The 20427-nt window shown below is 37.4% G+C and overlaps 1 protein-coding gene across 2 annotated transcripts in view; it reads right to left on the bottom strand.

The window, feature by feature from the left end:
* The window catches only part of DECR1 (2,4-dienoyl-CoA reductase 1), a 45011-nt gene that overhangs the window by 14161 nt on the left and 10423 nt on the right, over positions 1-20427 (bottom strand). For both annotated transcript variants that reach the window (XM_070631697.1, XM_070631698.1), the window contains 4 exons: positions 18590-18789; positions 17326-17383; positions 17113-17199; positions 15750-15897 (listed from right to left, as the gene is read on the bottom strand). In XM_070631697.1, the coding sequence (XP_070487798.1) occupies positions 15750-15897; positions 17113-17199; positions 17326-17383; positions 18590-18789 (493 nt within the window). The remainder of the gene's footprint in view (positions 1-15749; positions 15898-17112; positions 17200-17325; positions 17384-18589; positions 18790-20427) is intronic.

Genomic DNA, 20427 nt, shown 5'->3' with positions numbered 1-20427 from the left:
CACGTGTTAGCTCAGGGCAAATCTTCCTCAGCAGGAAAAAAAAAAAGAATATTATGGAGGAACCTAACATTTTCTTTAATAGCTAACACTTACTGAGCACTAGTCTGGGCCTGGCATTGTTCTTAACACTTTAAAGGCACTAGCTCATTTAATCATCACAGCAATCCTAGGATGGAGATTCTATTACTATCCTCACTTTACAGAAGAGACTGAGGCACAGACAGGTAACTTACCCAAGTTCACATGACTATTGGCAGTATAACCAGGATTGGAACCAGGCAGGTTGGTTCTAGAGCCCACTCTTAACCAATTTCAGTCATGTAAAATTGCCTCTCCAAAAAATTTCCAACTATGTAATTTAAAAGAAAAAGAGATTCCTTTCCAAAATTTCCAAATCATGTTACCTTTACATTATCTTCACAAAACACCAAAGTAAGGTGCATGGTTGCTACAAGAAATTTTAACAAATGAAGTTGAAATGTTCCATTAAACTAGAAAGACAACTCTAGCAAGAAGTGATTTTAAAAGGAAACCAATGCTGCCCTAATAAATTCCAACTGATGACTAGAAATGTGTTTTTAAACATTGTTCAAATGCACTCACTGTTCTAAGGAAGGACTGGACACAATACACAGAATCGTACCCATATGGTTCTTATATACTTTAAAATCTAGACCGCATATAACTTGTACTCACACTACTGACAAATAAGAAAGCCTCATTCTATTCCTGCTCTACCCTTCCTGAAACAAGGTACATTGTCTTCCATAACAACTGATTTTGTCAAAAGACTGATCGCCATCTTTTTCTCCCTAATAGTAAAGCTGACAGGCACAACTGAAGTGTTAAATTTGCCCTCAATTCACCTTGTTTTTGTAGGTCTCAAAAACGTTTCATTTTATAAACAAAGTATCACTTTTGTGCTTAGTGAAAAGTTAGGAACTGGTGGGGAGAGGAGCAGAGAAAGGGTGGAAAGGGCTTGCAGGTGGGGCAGAAGTAATGCATCCTGATGGGTAAAAGCATTTCTGATCTTGATGGACGGGGGAAAAGGAGACTTACAAACACCGCACAATAACAAATAGCCTGTTTTTAAACGCTACCGTGTGCATGATAGCCTCTGAACAGGGCATCCTTCATTGAGGTGTGGAACTAAAGTTGGGCATGATGATTCTGTGTGGCTTAGGGAAAAATGACTCTAGTCAGAGTATATGTAAAAGAACAGCCAAAGAAGGGGTGGTTATGGAAAGAAGTGAGATTGGACAGGCTGAGGACACTGGATGATGGAGGATGAAGGGAAAGTAACTCGCCAAGTACAATATGAAAGGATTAGAAATAAGAATGTTTTAAAATTTATTTTTGTGTTTGCAGTTCATACATTATGTAGTCTAGGACAGCAAGAGCATTAAAAACCTTGAGTTTTGGGATAATTTATTATAACAGCTGCATGAACAATATAAAGTATTTTACCAAAGCTTTCAAATGTTTTCCCTATCTGTTGACCAAAAGGATCTTGTCTTTTTTAAAATCTTTCTTTAGTTGGTAAACTATTTATATTAACTCTTTTCTTCCTCTAGCAAGGAGGCTCCTGGTAAGATTACTTTCGGCATACTTCCAATGACACCCATCTATCCACAATCCCCTCTGCAGGCATTTCTTAATTATTTTCTTTTTTTCCTTCATTTTACATGATTAATCTGCCTAGACAGTGACTGTGAAATGGAGGACGAAGGAGTTAGTTTCCCTGGATTAGGATGAAACTGTGCCTGTACACACAAGGTTAATGTGGGAAACAAAGTAACCAAAGTTCCCAGCTTGCCTTGCAGAACAGCAGGAGGACAGCTTCTAAGGCGGTAGCTTGCTGACAGCCTTCTGCCTAAACATCTCGCAGGAGCATTGAGAAACTACAATGACCGACTATAAGCTTTACACATCACAGACTAAAGATCTACCGCACGCAACATATAGGAATCCCACCCCCGCAAATTTGCACATGCGGCCCATGAAGAAATATGAAACACAGTCAGCCCAGTGCAGAGGACTCTTAGAACTTCAGCCCCCAAGGCCACATGCTCCCCTCTCATTTTATTCTCACAGTGTGCTTTGGAAAAACCCTTAGAACTGCATGTAGGCAAGCTAATCTGTAACTGGTAGAAAGAATAACTTGTTAGAAGAAAATTTATGTCCTCTGCCCAAACTGTTCCTTCTGTCCCAGTTAAGGAAGTAACTGAGATTTTCTCTCAGATTCCTCAGGAATGTTGCATTCAGCAGATGTGCTATGGAGAAGCGCCAAATGTTCTGTGGTCATCCATCACCTGACACTCCTGAGCCCCCTCCTCACCCCTGTTTGCCTTATATAAGTCATTTCCAAATCAGTTCCCTTTAAGATGGGGTTTTTTTTTTTTAGGACATTAGTCCACCATCTTCCAATTCACTAGCTTATTAAAGTTCTTTCTCTACCACTGCCAGCTTGGCCTTTTATCTCGTGGCGAACAGATGGAGCCCTGGCTCAGTATCAACCTTTCACTTTTTCCCTTTTCCCAACACAGGCCCCATATGGTTCAAACTTCCTTGGGCTGCTTCTGACTATCCCCTGCTCTTAGATTCCCTGAAGCACTGAAAATTATTTCCACCAAATTCTTTAAAGTATCCAGGGTATCATATGTTCATTCATATGCATTGGAACATGTACCTTTGTAAAGCAATTTATATTTTTCATGAAGCTTTTGTATCTAACACCTTGTTTTCTTACTAAATATTGGAGTAGTAATTAACTATCCAATCTGTTTTACAGCTGAGAAAGCTGAGTAGTGGTAAAAATACCATGACTCACCAATTACCCAAGTATCACACTAGGTGACCACGACTTAAACTAAACTATGGTTCCTTCTTTTTTCCCACTAGACCACTTAAAACGATGAAAAAAATTACGTAAAACATCAAGTTAAATAGTGATAGTTAACACTTATTAGGTATTTAATAAACTATAGTTTCTCATCTGTAAAAGTGACAGTTAAAAACATCTACCCCATCTATTAAAAAAGACTAACTCCGTGCCTCAGTTTCCATCCACAACTATAAACGGGAATAAAATAGCACTTACCTTACAGAGTCATTGTAAGTTATTAAATGAGATAATAAATTTTTAGCTCTTAGAACAAAACCTGATACAGAATAAGCACCCAACAAATGTTAGGTGTTAAAAAAAATGTGGAAAGGGTAGGGGATCCAAGATGGCACCGTGAGTAGTCCTCTTTGTCTCTCCCCCTTCGAGTCTACAATTATTTGGACACTTATCGCTTAACAAAGGATATCCAGACAGCATCTCAGGACGTCTGAGATACCCACGCGACTATACATCGGAAGGCGGACGGACTTTCCTCCAGGAGGATGTGGAAATAGGTGAAAACTCTCCGACCCCGACCGAACAGCCTAGTACCCACAAGTGGCTTTCTTCCAACGGACGCCCCCAGAAGATCAACACACATCTAGGGCAGGAGCGAGCACACAACAGAGGAGCGACGGTGGAAACAGGTGACCAGAACCCTACCTAAACCCCCCGCAATTACTCCTAAACGCAGAGGGAAACTTTGGAGTTGCACACCTGGGCCCGCGGGGAGAGTCTCTCCCCGCCATTGGCGGGGAGATCCCGCCTGGTGTTCGCGGCGCCCGGAGGGTCCCAGAGAGAGTCGCTGAGGGTACGGAGGTCTCCCGGCTGCCACTGCCGGCACGGTGGGGCTAGGGATTGCCGGAGATCTCCGAGCAGACTGGGGCTGGGTGAAGCTCCAAAGGCCGACTCCACGCCCCGGAGGGGAAGCTCCAGAGTTCTGCCCGGGCAGCAGACAGAACTCTCTGTCTGCCTTTAGCGGAGGGGCAACGCCCAGCATTCACGGCTCCGGGAAAGTCCCAGAGAGAATCCCAGAGGGCGGGGTGACCTCCAGCTGCCATTGCCCGCCCCGTGGGGCTAGGGATTGCCGGAGATCTTGGAGAGGACTGGGGCTGGGGGAAGCTCCAGAGGCCCGCTCTGCGCCCCAGAGGGGAAGATCCAGAGTTCTGCCCGGGCAGCAGACAAAACTCTCTGTCTGCTATTAGCGGAGGGGCCACGCCCAGCATCCACAATACCGGGAGGGTCCCGGAGAGGAGAATATTAGGCAGGGTAGCAGCTGACCAGCTACCACTGAAATCAGGATCTCTGGCTATCCCCCCAAGACAGGGCAAAGGGCTCCCCGAGTTCCTGGGGAACAGGACTGGGGCTGGGGGGAGTTCCAGCGACCCAGCTCCGTAGCCTAGGGGGAAACCCTACAGGCTCACAGCAGCCTCAGGGAAAGCCTCTGCACAGCACCAGTAGAAAGCACCCAGCCGGCAGCCACAAGGCTGGAAGACCCCAGGACAAAAGCAGCATAGCTAGGTGAACTAACCACAGACTGTAGAAGATGCCAATAGCTCTCCTGCGACCCATAGTGGACAAGTGAGATTTTGTGGGTGCCGACAGCAACGGAGCGACAAATATAAGTGATCCCACCCCTGGCCGCTGGAAAAGCCCATAACACCGTTGCAGACCCCAAGGAGGGAGCACGTCTAGGTGGGCTGCAACAGTAGGCACCAGCAGCCTGAAGCCCCCCTGTGACGGCCCCCACGGCAGAGGAGGGAATCCAAAGGACCACTGTGACTATGAGGAGGGGCCCAGGCCCAGTTAGCAACTGCGGACAGGGTTCCTGGTTGGTGCAGTATAAACAGCTGCTCCCCCACTGCAGCAGCTGAAACAAGTGAAAGGAGCAACTAAACTCTATCTCCATGCGGAGGCACAAATCAACAACATCAAGCAATATGAAAAAATACATTAAATCTCCAGAACAGAAAGAAAATAACAAATACACAGAAAACAATCCCAAAGAAAATGAGATATATAACCTAAATGATGATGACTTCAAAACAGCCATCATTAAAATACTCAATGAGTTAAGAGAGAATTCTGACCGACAACTCAACGAGTTCAGGAGCTATGTCACAAAAGAGTTTGATACGATAAAGAAGAACCAAACAGAAATATTGGAAATGAAGAACACAATAGAGGAGATTAAGAAAAATCTAGATGCTCTGAACAGTAGGGCCAATAATATGGAGGAAAGAATTAGCAATTTGGAAGATGGCAATATAGAATTGCTGCAGGCAGAGGAGGAGAGAGAAGCAAGACTAAAAAGAAATGAAGAAACTCTCCGAGAATTATCAGACACAATTAGGAGATGCAACGTAAGGATTATAGGTATACCAGAGGGAGAAGAGAAGGAGAAAGGGGCAGAAAGCCTATTCAAAGAAATAATGGCTGAGAACTTCCCAAATCTGGTGAGAGAGATGGATCTTCAGGTGACAGAAGCCAATAGATCTCCAAACTTTATCAATGCAAGAAGACCAACTCCACGGCATATAGTAGTGAAGCTAGCAAAAGTCAACGACAAGGAGAAAATACTAAGGACAGCCAGGCAAAAGAAACTAACCTACAAAGGAACCCCCATCAGGCTATCAGCAGATTTCTCAGCAGAAACTTTACAGGCTAGAAGAGAGTGGAATGATATATTCAAAAATCTGAAGGACAAAAATCTACAGCCGAGAATTCTCTACCCAGCGAAAATATCCTTCAAATACGATGGAGAAATAAAAACTTTCCCAGATAAACAAAAATTAAGGGAGTTCATTGCCACAAAACCTCCTCTTCAGGAAATCCTCAGGAAAACCCTCATTCCTGAAAAATCCAAAAAAGGAAAGGGGCTACAAAACCAAGAGCAGAGGAGATAAGTAGAAGGACAACAACAGAGAGTAGCAGCTCTTCATCAGAACAGATTAAACCATGGGACGAGAAACAAAGGAAATTGAAGAAAACCGGAAAACAAGACACAAAATGGTAGTGGTAGGCCCCCACATCTCAATAATCACTCTAAATGTAAATGGATTGAACTCCCCAATCAAAAGACACAGAGTGGCAGGATGGATCAAAGAACAAGATCCAACAATATGCTGCCTCCAGGAAACACACCTCAGCCCCAAAGACAAACACAGACTCAGAGTGAAGGGATGGAGAACAATACTCCAAGCTAATAATGAACAAAAGAAAGCAGGTGTCGCTATACTAATATCAGACAAGGTAGATTTCAAAGCAAAACAGATAAAGAAAGACAAAGAGGGACAGTATATAATGATAAAAGGGACTCTCCACCAAGAAGACATAACACTTATAAATATATATGCACCCAACACAGGAGCACCAAAATTTGTAAAGCAACTCTTAATAGAACTAAAAGAAGACATCAACAACAATACAATAATAGTAGGGGACCTCAACACACCATTAACACCAATGGACAGAACATCCAGACAGAAAATCAACAAGGAAATAATAGAATTAAATGAAAAATTAGACCAGATGGACTTAATAGATATATATAGAACACTTCATCCAAAAACAGCAGGTTACACATTCTTCTCAAGTGCACATGGAACATTCTCAAGGATTGACCATATTTTGGGAACCAAAGCAAACATCAATAAATACAAGAGAGTTGAAATAATATCAAGCATCTTTTCTGATCATAATGCTATTAAACTAGAAATCAACTACAAGAAAAAAGCAGAGAAAGGTGCAAAAATGTGGAGACTAAACAACACGCTTCTGAACAAACAATGGATCATTGAAGAAATTAAAGAAGAAATCAAATTTTATCTGGAGACAAATGAAAATGAGAACACGACATACCAAATCATTTGGGATGCAGCAAAAGCAGTCCTAAGAGGGAAATTCATCGCAATACAGGCTCACCTCACTAAACAAGAAAAAGCTCACATAAGCAACCTCAAACGACACCTAACAGAACTAGAAAAAGAAGAACAAACAAAGCCCAGAGTCAGTAGAAGGAGGGAAATAATAAAAATAAGAGCAGAAATAAACGATATTGAAACAAAAAAGACAATAGAAAGGATCAATGAAACAAAGAGTTGGTTCTTCGAAAGAATTAACAAAATTGACAAACCCCTAGCCAGACTCACCAAGAAAAGAAGAGAGAAATCGCAAATTAATAAAATTAGGAATGACAGAGGAGAAATCACAACAGATACCAATGAAATACAAGAGATCATAAGAGAATACTATGAAAAACTATATGCCAACAAATTGAACAACCTGGAAGAAATGGACAAATTCCTAGACTCCTACAATCTCCCCAAACTGAATCAGGAAGAAATGGAGAATCTGAATAGGCCAATCACAAGTAAGGAAATAGAAACGGTAATCAAAAACCTCCCCAAAAATAAGAGTCCAGGACCAGACGGCTTCTCTGGAGAATTCTACCAAACATTCAAAGAAGACTTAATACCTATTCTCCTCAAACTGTTCCAGAAAATTGAGAAAGATGGAGTACTCCCTAACACATTCTATGAAGCCAACATCACTCTGATCCCCAAACCTGACAAGGACAACACAAAGAAGGAGAACTACAGGCCGATATCACTGATGAACATAGATGCAAAAATCCTCAACAAAATTTTGGCAAACCGAATACAGCAATACATCAAAAAGATTATACACCATGATCAAGTGGGATTTATACCAGGGACACAGGGATGGTTCAACATCCGCAAGTCAATCAACGTGATACACTACATCAACAAAATGAAAAACAAAAACCACATGATCATCTCAATAGATGCAGAGAAAGCATTCGACAAGATCCAACACCCATTTATGATAAAAAACCCTCAATAAAATGGGTATAGAAGGAAAGTACCTCAACATAATAAAGGCCATATATGACAGACCCACAGCCAACATCATACTCAATGGACAAAAACTGAAAGCCATCCCTCTGAGGACAGGAACAAGACAAGGGTGCCCACTTTCACCACTCCTATTCAACATAGTACTGGAGGTGCTGGCCAGAGCAATTCGGCAGGAAAAAGAAATAAAAGGAATCCAAATAGGTAACGAAGAAGTAAAACTCTCGCTGTTTGCAGACGACATGATCTTATATATAGAAAACCCCAAAGAATCCATAGAAAAACTATTAGAAATAATCAACAACTACAGCAAAGTAGCAGGGTATAAAATTAACGTGCATAAATCAGTAGCATTTCTATACACTAACAATGAACTAACAGAAAAAGAACTCAAGAACTCAATCCCATTCACAATCGCAACGAAAAGAATAAAATACCTTGGGATAAACTTAACCAAGGAAGTGAAGGATCTATACAATGAAAACTACAAGACTTTCTTGAAAGAAATTGATGATGACATAAAGAGATGGAAAGACATTCCATGCACATGGATTGGAAGAATAAACATAGTTAAAATGTCCATACTACCTAAAGCAATCTACAGATTCAATGCTATCCCAATCAGAATCCCAAGAACATTCTTCACAGAAATTGAACAAACAATCCTAAAATTCATATGGGGCAACAAAAGACTGCGAATTGCTAAAGCAATCCTGAGCAAGAAAAACAAAGCCGGCGGAATCACAATCCCCGATTTCAAAACATACTACAAAGCTACAGTGATCAAAACAGCATGGTACTGGTACAAAAACAGGTCCACAGATCAATGGAACAGAATTGAAAGCCCAGAGATAAAACCACACATCTATGGACAGCTAATCTTCGACAAAGGAGCAGAGGGCCTACAATGGAGAAAAGAAAGTCTCTTCAACAAATGGTGCTGGGAAAACTGGACAGCCACATGCAAAAGATTGAAAATTGACCATTCTTTTTCACCACACACCAAAATAAACTCAAAATGGATCAAAGACCTAAAGATTAGGCCTGAGACAATAAGTCTTTTGGAAGAGAATATAGGCAGTACACTCTTTGACATCAGTTTCAAAAGAATCTTTTCGGACACTATAACTCCTCAGTTGAGGGAAACAATAGAAAGAATAAACAAATGGGACTTCATCAGACTAAAGAGCTTCTTCACGGCAAGGGAAAACAGGATTGAAACAAAAAAACAGCTCACTAATTGGGAAAAAATATTTACAAGCCACTTATCCGACAAAGGGTTAATCTCCATAATATACAAAGAACTCACACAACTCAACAACAAAAAAACACACAACCCGATCAAAAAATGGGCAGAGGACATGAACAGACATTTCTCAAAAGAAGATATGAATATGGCCAATAGACACATGAAAAGATGTTCATCATCGCTAATCATCAGGGAAATGCAAATCAAAACTACACTAAGATATCACCTTACACCCGTTAGATTGGCAAAAACATCCAAAACCAAGAGCGACAAATGTTGGAGAGGTTGTGGAGAAAAAGGAACCCTCATACACTGTTGGTGGGAATGCAAATTGGTGCAGCCACTATGGAAAACAGTATGGAGATTTCTCAAAAAGTTAAAAATAGAAATACCCTATGACCCAGCCATCCCATTACTGGGTATCTATCCTAAGAACCTGAAATCAGAAATCTCAAGAGTCCGTTGCACCCCTATGTTCATCGCAGCATTATTTACAATAGCCAAGATGTGGAACCAACCTACATGCCCAGAAACTGATGATTGGATAAAGAAGATGTGGTATATATACACAATGGAATACTACTCAGCCATAAAAAAAGACAAAATTGGCCCATTCACAACAACGTGGATGGACCTCGAGGGTATTATGTTAAGCGAAATAAGCCAGTCAGAGAAAGACGAACTCTATATGACTCCACTCATAGGTGGAAATTAGTATATTGATAAGGAGATCTGATCGGTGGTTACCAGGGAAAAGGGGGGGTGGGGGGAGGGCACAAAGGGGGAAGTGGTGTACCCACAACATGACTAACAAAAATGTACAACTGAAATCTCAACAAGGTTGTAATCTATCATAACATTAATAAAAAAAAAAGAGAGAGAGAAAAAAAAAAACCACTAAAAAAAAAAATGTGGAAAGAAAGGAGGGAGGGGAAAAGAGTGAGGGAGTGTGGGAGAGAGAAAGGAAGAAAACTTGGTTAAAATTAGGGCATTTCCTATAAATAATGTTTCACTTTTTGCTTGCTCAGTATTCTAGCACCTTTTGGGTCATATCTTTATTTAATAATTAAAGAACTTATTAGCAAAGCTAGTCCAAAATCAAGTATAATATCTGGATAGGCTGTTGAATATTTTGTTAATTGATACATGTAAAAGAAAGAAAATAAGACTTAAGAAAAATCATTTTCTTTAGATGGAATCCAAACAAATATATTTTTAAAAGATAATAATGGATATGTGAGCAATATTTTTACTTAAATGTTAAGCAATGTAAGATTTGAAAAACAGGCAACTATGAAATGTATCATAATGTATGGAACACTTCTCTAATGTATCTCTGCCAGCATCACAAGAGGTATTTTTTTGGATTTAGGTTAAACCTAATATCAATTTCTAAAGGCAGGACTGTAGCCAACCCATCACCTATTGGCAAAGAACAGAGCTGAGGACTGCCACAGCAGTGGGAAAGGAGGAAGTAATACTGGCATATAAATTTCCCTCAAGTATTTGGCTGATCACTGGACTAAGCGAGCATTGGAATGGTCTAAGAAACTCAATGTAAAGTAACAGCTGGAAGCTGAAAAAGTGAATCTTAAAAAAACTTTAGCAAAACAAATCCATCAATATACAAATAGGATAATATATGATATCCAAGCAGAGTTTAACCCAGGAATGCAATGTTGGCTTAAAAATTTAAAAATTAATCAATGGAATTCACCATATTAACAGGCTAAACAAAAAAAAAATGGCCATCTCAATAAATATAGGAAGACTTGACTTGACAAATTTAACACCTATTTATGATTTTTAAAAAAGAAAAAAACGGCCAGGAAACTAGATATAGAAGTGAACTTCCTCAACTGATAAAGGGCATTTATGAAAACCTCCAAGTAACCTCATAACTAATGGTGACTCAGTGCTTTCCTGCTGATATCAGAAGGAAATGTATTTGATTTGTGTCCTGGTATCAGGAACAAACAGTGCTTTCACCCTGGCTATTCAATGCTGTATTGTACAGTAAAATAAGGCAAGAAAAGGAAATAAAGAGTGTAAAGGAAGATATAAAAATTGTCTTTTTTTCACAAACATTATCAACAATATAGAAAATCTTAAGGAATCTACCAAAAAAGCTGTAAGAACTAATAAGTGAGTTTAGCAAGATTGCAGAAAAAAGGTCAATATACAAAACTGAATCCATTCTATGTCTAAATAACAGAATCATACAATTAGAAAATAAAATTTAGAAAAAATAGCACCAAAAATATAAAATGCTTTGGCAGAAATTTAACAAAATTTGTATAAGACCTACACTGAAAACAGCAAAACATTCCTGACAGAAATTAAAGAAGATTTAAACAAATGGAAAGATGCACCAGGCTGATGGATTGAAAGACTTGATATTGTCAAAATGTCAACTCTCCCCAAAATAATCTATAAATTTAACACAATCCTGGTCAAAATTCCAGTAGACTTTTTTGTAAAAATTGTTGAATTAATTTTAAAATTTATATGAAAATGCTAAAGACATAGAATAGTAAAAGCAATTTTGAAAAAGAAGAATAAAGTTGGAGGACTCACACTGTCTGATGTCAAGTTAATGTAAGCTAAAGTAATTAATATATATAACATATATAACATGTGTATATATTATAAACCCATGTAATCAAAATAATGACAGACATATAAATCAAATGAACAGAATAGAGAGCTCAGAAATTGACTCACATATATATCATCAATTGATTTTCGACAAAAGTACCAAAGTACTTCAATGAGGAAAGAATGGATAGATGTATGCAAAAACTTAACCTCAAATGTTATCTCATACCATGTGTAAATATTAACTCAAAATGGATCATGGGCCTAAATGTAAGGGCGAAAACTATAAAAATTCCAGAAGAAAACAATGGAGAAATTACTTGTGACCTGGGGTTAGACAACAATCTCTTAGATAGGACTCAAAAAGCAAGAGTGATAGAATAAAAATTTCATAAGTTGAACAACATCAAAGTTAAAAATCTTTCCTCTTAGAAAGACATTGTTAAGAACATGAAAAGACAAGTTATAGACTGGGAAAACATATTTGCAAAACATGTATCTAATAAAGGATTTGTATCCAGAATATATAACAATAACTTGTTCAATTCAATACCAAGAAGACAAACAACCTAATAAAAAATGGACAAAAGATGAGAACAGGCACTTTATCAAAGAAAATATACAAATGATGAATACACACATGAAAAGATGCTCAACTTCATTAGTCATTAGGGAAATGTAAGTTAACACTACAAATGAGGAACCACTACACAACCCTAGACGGCTAAAATGAAATATAACCAAGCCAGTGTTGGCAAGAATGTAGCTCAACTGCAACTTATAAATTACTTTTGGGAACACAACATAGTAGAGCCAATTTGGAAAAGAGATTCATCAAAGTTTAGTTTCTTATGCTCATCAAAAGACACTGTTAAGGAAATGAAAAGACAAGCCGTAGACTAGGAGCACATATTCCAAATACATACTAATATCTGATAAGGTACTCAGTCCAGATTACACAAATCAATAATAAAAAGATAAGCAAGCCAATAAAAATGTGTTAAAAACTTAGATAAGTGAGGACTAAGTGAAAGATGACACGAGGGAACTTTTAGGGGGTGGTGGAAACGTTCTATGTCTTGGCTGGGGTAATGGTTACCTAAGTGTTTAAGTTCAAAGTCAAAACATCAATATGTTCACATAAAATCCATGGATTTCACTGTATGTAAATCTTACCTCAATTTTAGGAAACTCAAATTAATACATTAGAGTTATATTATGCATTGATTTACTCTTTTCTTTAATTGACGTGCATTTCAGCTTATAATAATCTTGATTTCATTCTGTTTCCATAACTAGTATATGAAAGAACTTTGTAAATTATAAAGTACTATAGTGGTATAAAGTAATATTAATGCTACTTCAATAATACTTCTTATGTGTCCTAAAATCACCTCATGTGAGTTTCAAGAGCTATCTCTTGTTTCTAGTGATCTAGTGTTTAATGGAAAAATTCAATATTTATCCTATCCATGTCCTTTGTGACTATACTGCTAAAGAGAAAAACAAATCCCTATTAGTCTCTGTTTCAGTCTTTCTTCATTGCAAGTTCTTTCAGTTCTGTAATAAAATTAGGTATTCTTTTCCACACTATTTACTAATTTTTACATTTATACATGACATCCTAGTAATGAATGGATCTCAGCTTGATATTTTCAATATCCTTCCAATAAGTATCAACCATGTATTTACTGACCTTTATGGCTATAAGAGCACATTGTGCTAATGTCTTTAGGAGTTTCCTAAATCTTTTCTTTGTTCATAATTGTTAATTTTGCATCAATGCTGGTTAGGAACATACTTTAATAATGTCCCTCTAATTCTAGCTTCTCTGCCCCTGTTGAGGCCACAGTTCTCTTGTTCCTCAGTCATCTACTAGCCCCTCTCTGAATGTACATCATCACCAATTCCTGCCATCAGCAAGCCAGCAGCTGTCTTCCAGTTGCTGGTGCCCTTATTTCTCTAGTCTGACTTCCCATATATCTTACCTTGACTGACTTCCTAGATGCCAGACCACCTAACATAACTTCTGATCACAGATTACCACAGACTGCCTGCCCTCTGAACCTATTTACCCACTCTGACACACTTCGGAGATCATTCGCACCTGGGTTCCTTAACTGTCACTGTCACTCCAATACCAGAATAAACCCTGTGCACTGTACTCTCCACAGCTCAGTGGTACAAGTCCTTAAAACTCTGTCAAGTCACAGCATCAGTAACTGACATGAATCTTGGAAGAATAAAAACTGGCTTCCATCTTTTAAAAAGTCTTAGCTAATATATTTTTAATGAAGCTCAGAGAATTTTAATCCAATGGGATGAATAAAAATAGATCAAAGTCTACGTTAAAATGAAAGACTATAATGAGAAAAGAAGGGAGAGTCAGAAATCAAGAGTAACAGAGATGGGCAAGGGAAGAATTACAAGAGACAAGGAGGCAGAGAAACACATAGTGATGAGAGAGACCAAGATGATGAGAGAAACAGAGAAACAAAAGTGAAGAGTTGACAGAGAGGGAAAGAAATAGAGAAATGAGGAGGAGATGTGAAGAGAGAAAATCAGATGGAGACAGAGGGAGGGAGAAGAGACAGAGGTGAAGGATCCTTGGACAGGGAAGGGAAGAAAGAGGAGCCAGTCCACTCTTCTCTGTCTTCCTTCCCAATCATCCATCCCTTCTGAAAAAAGACAAAATCAAAACCAAAAAAATTACACAAGTTCCAAACCTAACTCATATCTACTTTGCTGTATTGGGAACTGTGACCTGGGTTTCAATGAGTACGTAGAGAAAGGATGGAAGTTAGTAGCACTCACACACACAAAAAGGGCTAGTACCTTTCTACCATCCTTCTGTCTGTTCCTAACTTATTCCTCAAACTGGTTTGAAAATTATCCATGCTGCACAGAAGAAACTGAGTCTAATGAGGCAAAGTCTTCTGAACCAGAATAAGGAAGCTGGCCAGCCCTGTGCCTTCTTTCTTCCTCTCAAGCCCCAAAGAACATCCTTCAAAGACCACAAGGACTCTTCCTTCTTGTCCTTGCTCAGCATACTCTCCACACTCTCTGAGAAAAGATGCCATCCTTCAGGTCTCAACCCCAACTTTTTCAGGGACAGAGTCTTGTCCACCTCTGTCATTTGGACATGCAGCATAGGGCCTGCTACACAAAAGTCATCAGTAAGTGTTAAATGAACAAATGTGTGCTAGTTCTACACATATATATATATATATATATATACACACATATATACAGTAGACATATATTTACTATCCACATCTCATGAACTTTTATAAAGAAGTTTGTTCATAGAACTGTACTAAACAAAAATATTCTCCTAGTAACTTCCCTCTAAATCTATTTTTCCTCCAAGATTTTCAACCTCATTGATGTCATCATCACCTAAACAATTCACCCCAGCTACAAACTCTCATCTAATCAGTAAATCCTGTTGATCTTATCTTCTAAACATCTCCCAGTTTATCCCCGATGTCATCCATCCACACGCCAAAAGAAAAATCAAACCCTCCTGAATGGTCTCCCTAAGCTTTTCCGTCCCCTACATTTTTGCCAGTAACCTTTCCAATCAAGTCACATTTTTCACGAGACACCTTCAAGAGAAATCCATAAGGAAATAACTTTCCAATACTGAGGGATTAAAACCAAATTTCCTATCATGGTACTGGGAACTTTCCCCGTTACACCCAACCCACCTCCTCATAATCATTTCCTACCACTTTCTCTCCTATCTCCAACCGCATCAAATTTCTCATCAGTCCTTAAACCCTTCTGCTTTTCCCCTCCACCAGGCCTCTTCCTATGGATATTCACATTTACTTTCCCTCTCCCTTGTCCAGATGTAGATCTTTGATAATTCAGCTCAAACTGCAACTTGTTCCTCAACCTGATAATCATCCCTAGGGAGAGTTAGTCATTCCAGTCTCTGGATTTCCAATGCACATGAAATATATATGCATTATAGCTCACATCATAGCGTATGGCAGTTATTTAAGCATCTTTCTTCTCCATTAGTTATGAGTTGTACAAGTGCAGATATATTAACTTTTGTAAGTATCCCATGGCTTAACACAGAGCTTGTGCACAGCAGAGACTCAATAAATATGTGAAGAATAAGTAAACATACCTTTCTGTGCTTTAATTAGTTGTTTTCCAATTTCCAGTGTCACAAAGGCTGTACCATTTAGAACTATGTCAGTTATGGTCTTCCAAGCATTAGGAGAGAGTCTTTCGGTGGGAGAAATAAAATTCCCTGCTGCATTGTTTATCACAATCTAATAAATGAATATGATAAGTTATAAAAATTTTTAGATGAGGAAGAACATTTTCCCTCAATGGCTTTTATTTCTGAAACTTATGAATCCAAATAATACAATAAAGCTAAAGTTCACAATTTGCTATGAAACAATACCATGAAAGTTTGTTTCGTTTTACTTTTTTTGAGCCTGTGAAAATCTCCTATGCTATTTACCAAATTTCAGAATCCTAATACCTGTCTCAAAATTAGGGTAAAGTCTATTATTAAGACTAAATATGGGTTGGTTCCATAGCCTATTGGTTAAGTTCAGCACATTCTGCTTCAGTGGCCCAGGTTCAGTTCCTGGGCGCGGACCTACAACACTCATTGGCAGCCATGCTGTGGCAGCAACCCACACACAAAATAGAGGAAGACTGGCACAGGCGTTAGCTCAACAACAATCTTCCTTAGGCAAAAAGAGGAAGATTGGCAACAGACATTAGTTCAAGACAATTCTTCCTCAGCAAAGAAAAAAAAAAGAATATAAATACAAATTAAGCTTATCTACCAAGTGACTACACTTTATTTCAAGGAATCTCAATTAAAATGCCTTTAATTTCTGGTGTCATTTTGGCTTAACTTACCCAGTGAAACTCTTGGTTGAAGACCTGTTTCATCACTATCAATAAAGATTCCACTTAGTTAGCAGATTCAATATTATTGGTCTGTTTGAAAATATCTTTAACATAACAAATATTCTCTTTGAGACTACTGGAGGAAATGGCTTCTTTCCAATATGTGAGCCAAACAACAGCAAAATACCTATGTATATCTCAAGTCTTAAAAGGAGAAATCTGGAGTTTCTTGTAGGTTTCCTTGTTTGTATTAGTCTCCTCTACTGATAGAGATAATCAAAAATTATTAGGAAAAGCAAAGAATATGAATCATTTAAACTAGATATTGTGCTCTTGGATAAATGCTCTTCTTATTTCATAATCTTATTAAATAAAGTGAAATCAAATTTGTTCAAAAGACTGTAAATGCCTTTGTAAGTATTCCTGAAAGGAAATGGTATAGCAGTCTGTTCTAATCTGTTCCCTGCTTTAAGCCGAGCTAGCTTTTAGCTAGGGATAGAAAATAGGTGCATCTCAACACACTTGCTCACATCAATATTTTATTTCCTTAGTGCATCTTGCTGGGTGTTATCAATGTCAAATGCCTCTTACTTTGGCCTCATCACCATTACACTTACATCAGGATGTCCCGCGATTTTGATCAGTTCCGACACAGTGTTTTGCACCATCTCAGGATCCCTCACATCACACTGAATTGCATGAACCTACAAAATAACAGAAAGAAAAAAGAATCCTACATTTTTTCAGACTCCCTAAGCCAAAAACAGGAGTAAATTATTTATGCACATTATAATTCCTAAATCTGATTTAAATAACCGTTTTTCATGTACCTTATTTCCAGTTTGAGAAGAAATTTGATCTGCAGTAACTTTCAAAACATCCATCTTTCTAGAAATAAATACATGATACTTTGCATGAGTTCTGAAATAACTTCATATTATACTTTTTCTTTTTAATTCCATAAATTAAAAAACAGAGAATCTATAGCTTAAAGAGATGTATTTTTGAGAAAATAAGAAAGCTATACCTACAAGCAAGTCAGTTTGAATGAATTCATTTTCTACAAGTTAAATTCAATCAATTTTTATATAGCATCTAATTTATTGAATTATTTACTTTTAAACCAATTACTTTATATCTACTCACAGATTTAACATTACTTGCTTAATTACAATGATTTCTATCTGTTTCCTTGCCCAAGCCTGATTTAGAAAGAAAAAACATTCATGGTATAATGTAAGCTTATGTTATACATAAAATCTATGTTATATATAAAATCTATTTTAGTAGACTTTAGACCAAATTGACGGGTTTAGACAACTTATATGCATTCAGAATCTTATACTCTTAAAAGAAACACAAAAAATAAACCATGTAAATTATGTAGTGTTACAAAGAAAATAATATGTTATCACTCAAAAACATTACAACATAAAAACAAAAATGTTCTGGCCAATTTGCATTGAAGGAAACATCGAAAGAAATTCCTTTGGCCCTCTGTAAATTACACAGTAACTTGTCATTCAGATTACTACTTGGCCTATCTAAAAATTTTACACTATTCAAAACTGGAGGAAGAGGTAGATTTTTTGACGAGTCTCTAAAACTCTAGACTTGCATAGTTATAGAGCACCAGAATGTACCTAAATAAAAAGAAATTTCTTCCACATGGTCTTACTCTTCCTACATTCATCACAATAGATATTTTGAAATATCTCCCCATCTTATAGAAAATGGAAGGATTATATCCATTATCCTGGTGCAAGGTTATCTATTGAAGAAGTAATTATAATCACTACCACTGAACACAAAGCAGCCTCAATGTAGCTTCATGTTCATATACAGAAAAAAATTCTATTACTGAATTTGAAAAATGTATAAAAAATGTATAAATCATCAGTTCCATAATCAATCATTTCTATCATCACAAACTGTAACTGACTTCCAAGGAGATTTATTTAAATATTCTAAAGGATATTCATAGGAGATTAAGATGCAAATCAAACAACTCTGGCAAACACTGTTTCCAATATGGCAGCACAGAATTGTTTCATGCATGGAATCTCACCAAGCAACTTGCTGAGACTGACTTACCGGCTGGCTATCACACATCGAGCCCCAAGGCTGGACAGAAGAGTTGTCATTCCTTTACCAAGGCCAGTACCTCCCCCAGTAATAAATGCCACTTTTCCTTGAAAGCTATTTGGTGGTAGCATTGCTTTTTGAAGAGGCGGAAAGAATTTGGACTGAAAAGCTTCAATGTTTTGATATATTTTTGTTCCATAACTGAAAAACTAAAAGAAAAAAATGCATTGAAACCTGTATACATGTTTTCCCACAGAAGAGATAAAGTTTTAAAAACTTCAATGTTAATGAAATTCTTGGATTAATACAAATTTGCATAAACATTTGGTATTGTATTTAATCAATTATTATTCTTTTTCTATTGTAACGTTAAATAACATAGTGGAATGGTTAAAAGGATGGGCTTTGGAGCTACACTACATAGGACAGAATTTTCTCCCTAATTGCATAACTTTCAGTGAGTTATTTAACCTCTTTTTTGCCTCAGTTTCTTCTATAATTGGAGATAATAATAGAACCTTCCTCATAGGATGTTATATTATATTAACATTCGTTAATATAAGTAAAATACCCAGAAAATTGTGTAGCACATAGTAAGCACTCTATAAAAACTAGCATTATTATGTGCAGCTGTTTTGCTTAGATTTACCTTTTTAAAAAGTTACATAAAGTATTTTTGTTTTTTAACAAGAATTTGGATAAAAATAACATTCCATCTTTGAATCACTGAAGAAAATTATAAAATGTTCTTTACAGGGTTTATTAAATCAAATGCCTCTTTCCCATGTTGTCTTGTGGATAATAAATTTAGAAGAGAAAAAATATTTCTGTTATATGTAAAATGGGGGCAAATCAAAACATTTTGAACTAAAAAATATTTGTATTGTCCTATCTTATACTTTACAACTTATACTCTCACACTACTTGTGAAAATCACTACCATTCTCTCACATTTAATTATGAAAACAAACCTTTAAGTGTTGAACATAATAACAAATAAAGAGCTAATGTTCATTAAGTGCTTACCATGTGTCAGGATTAGACATCAAACTAACTAGTCTTCACTACCCCATGAAATAGGTATTACTTTTACCCCAGCGTACAGGAGGGGCCCAGAGAAGTTAAATAGACATATGCCCAAGTGGCAGAACCAAGATTATTAACCACCTTGTATATTGCCTCTCTCCACTCACTGAGCTCCTAATGAGCTTAATGATCACACCAGTGAGGTATCTGATATTCCCCATCAGGTCATCGTTACAAGATTAAAACTCCAGAATCTATCATTTCCTGCTGGAGTATTCCTGTAAGCTAAACGGGTCACCATCAGTTGATGTGGGATATCTAGAAATTTATCCTAAGAAAATAATTAAAAATGTGGTCAATGACTTAGAATAAGGATGTTCATCAAGTGGAAATTGCACAAGAAAGTGCTTATGATATGACAGTAAGTGAAAAAAGAAATATACAGTATGTTCTTAAGTATAAATAAAAATATTGCTTAGAAAAAAGACTAGAAGGAAATAACAACAGTAAGTAGTAGATTCAGTATTTACCATGTGCCAAGGTCTACTAAAGACTTTTAACGCATTATCTCACAAGAATCTTGTAAGGTAAACTCTATTAATAGTTACTCCCATTTTATAGATGAGGGAACTGAAGCACAGAAAGGTCAAGTAACTAACTTTTAAAGGCAAATAACAATAAGTAGTAAAGACAACGAAAATCCAAGATGCGTGACTTCAAAGTCCATCCATTACCAAGTTGATTCCAACTCCTAGCAACCCTGTGTACAGTAGAACAGAACCTTGCCCAGTCTTTTTGCACCATTCTCTCACCTTCTGGTG

This window comes from Equus przewalskii, chromosome 8 (assembly GCF_037783145.1).
Source record: "Equus przewalskii isolate Varuska chromosome 8, EquPr2, whole genome shotgun sequence".
NCBI lineage: Eukaryota > Metazoa > Chordata > Mammalia > Perissodactyla > Equidae > Equus > Equus przewalskii.
Note: the sequence above shows the minus strand (reverse complement) of the source record. Positions and strands in the feature narration are given on the sequence as shown.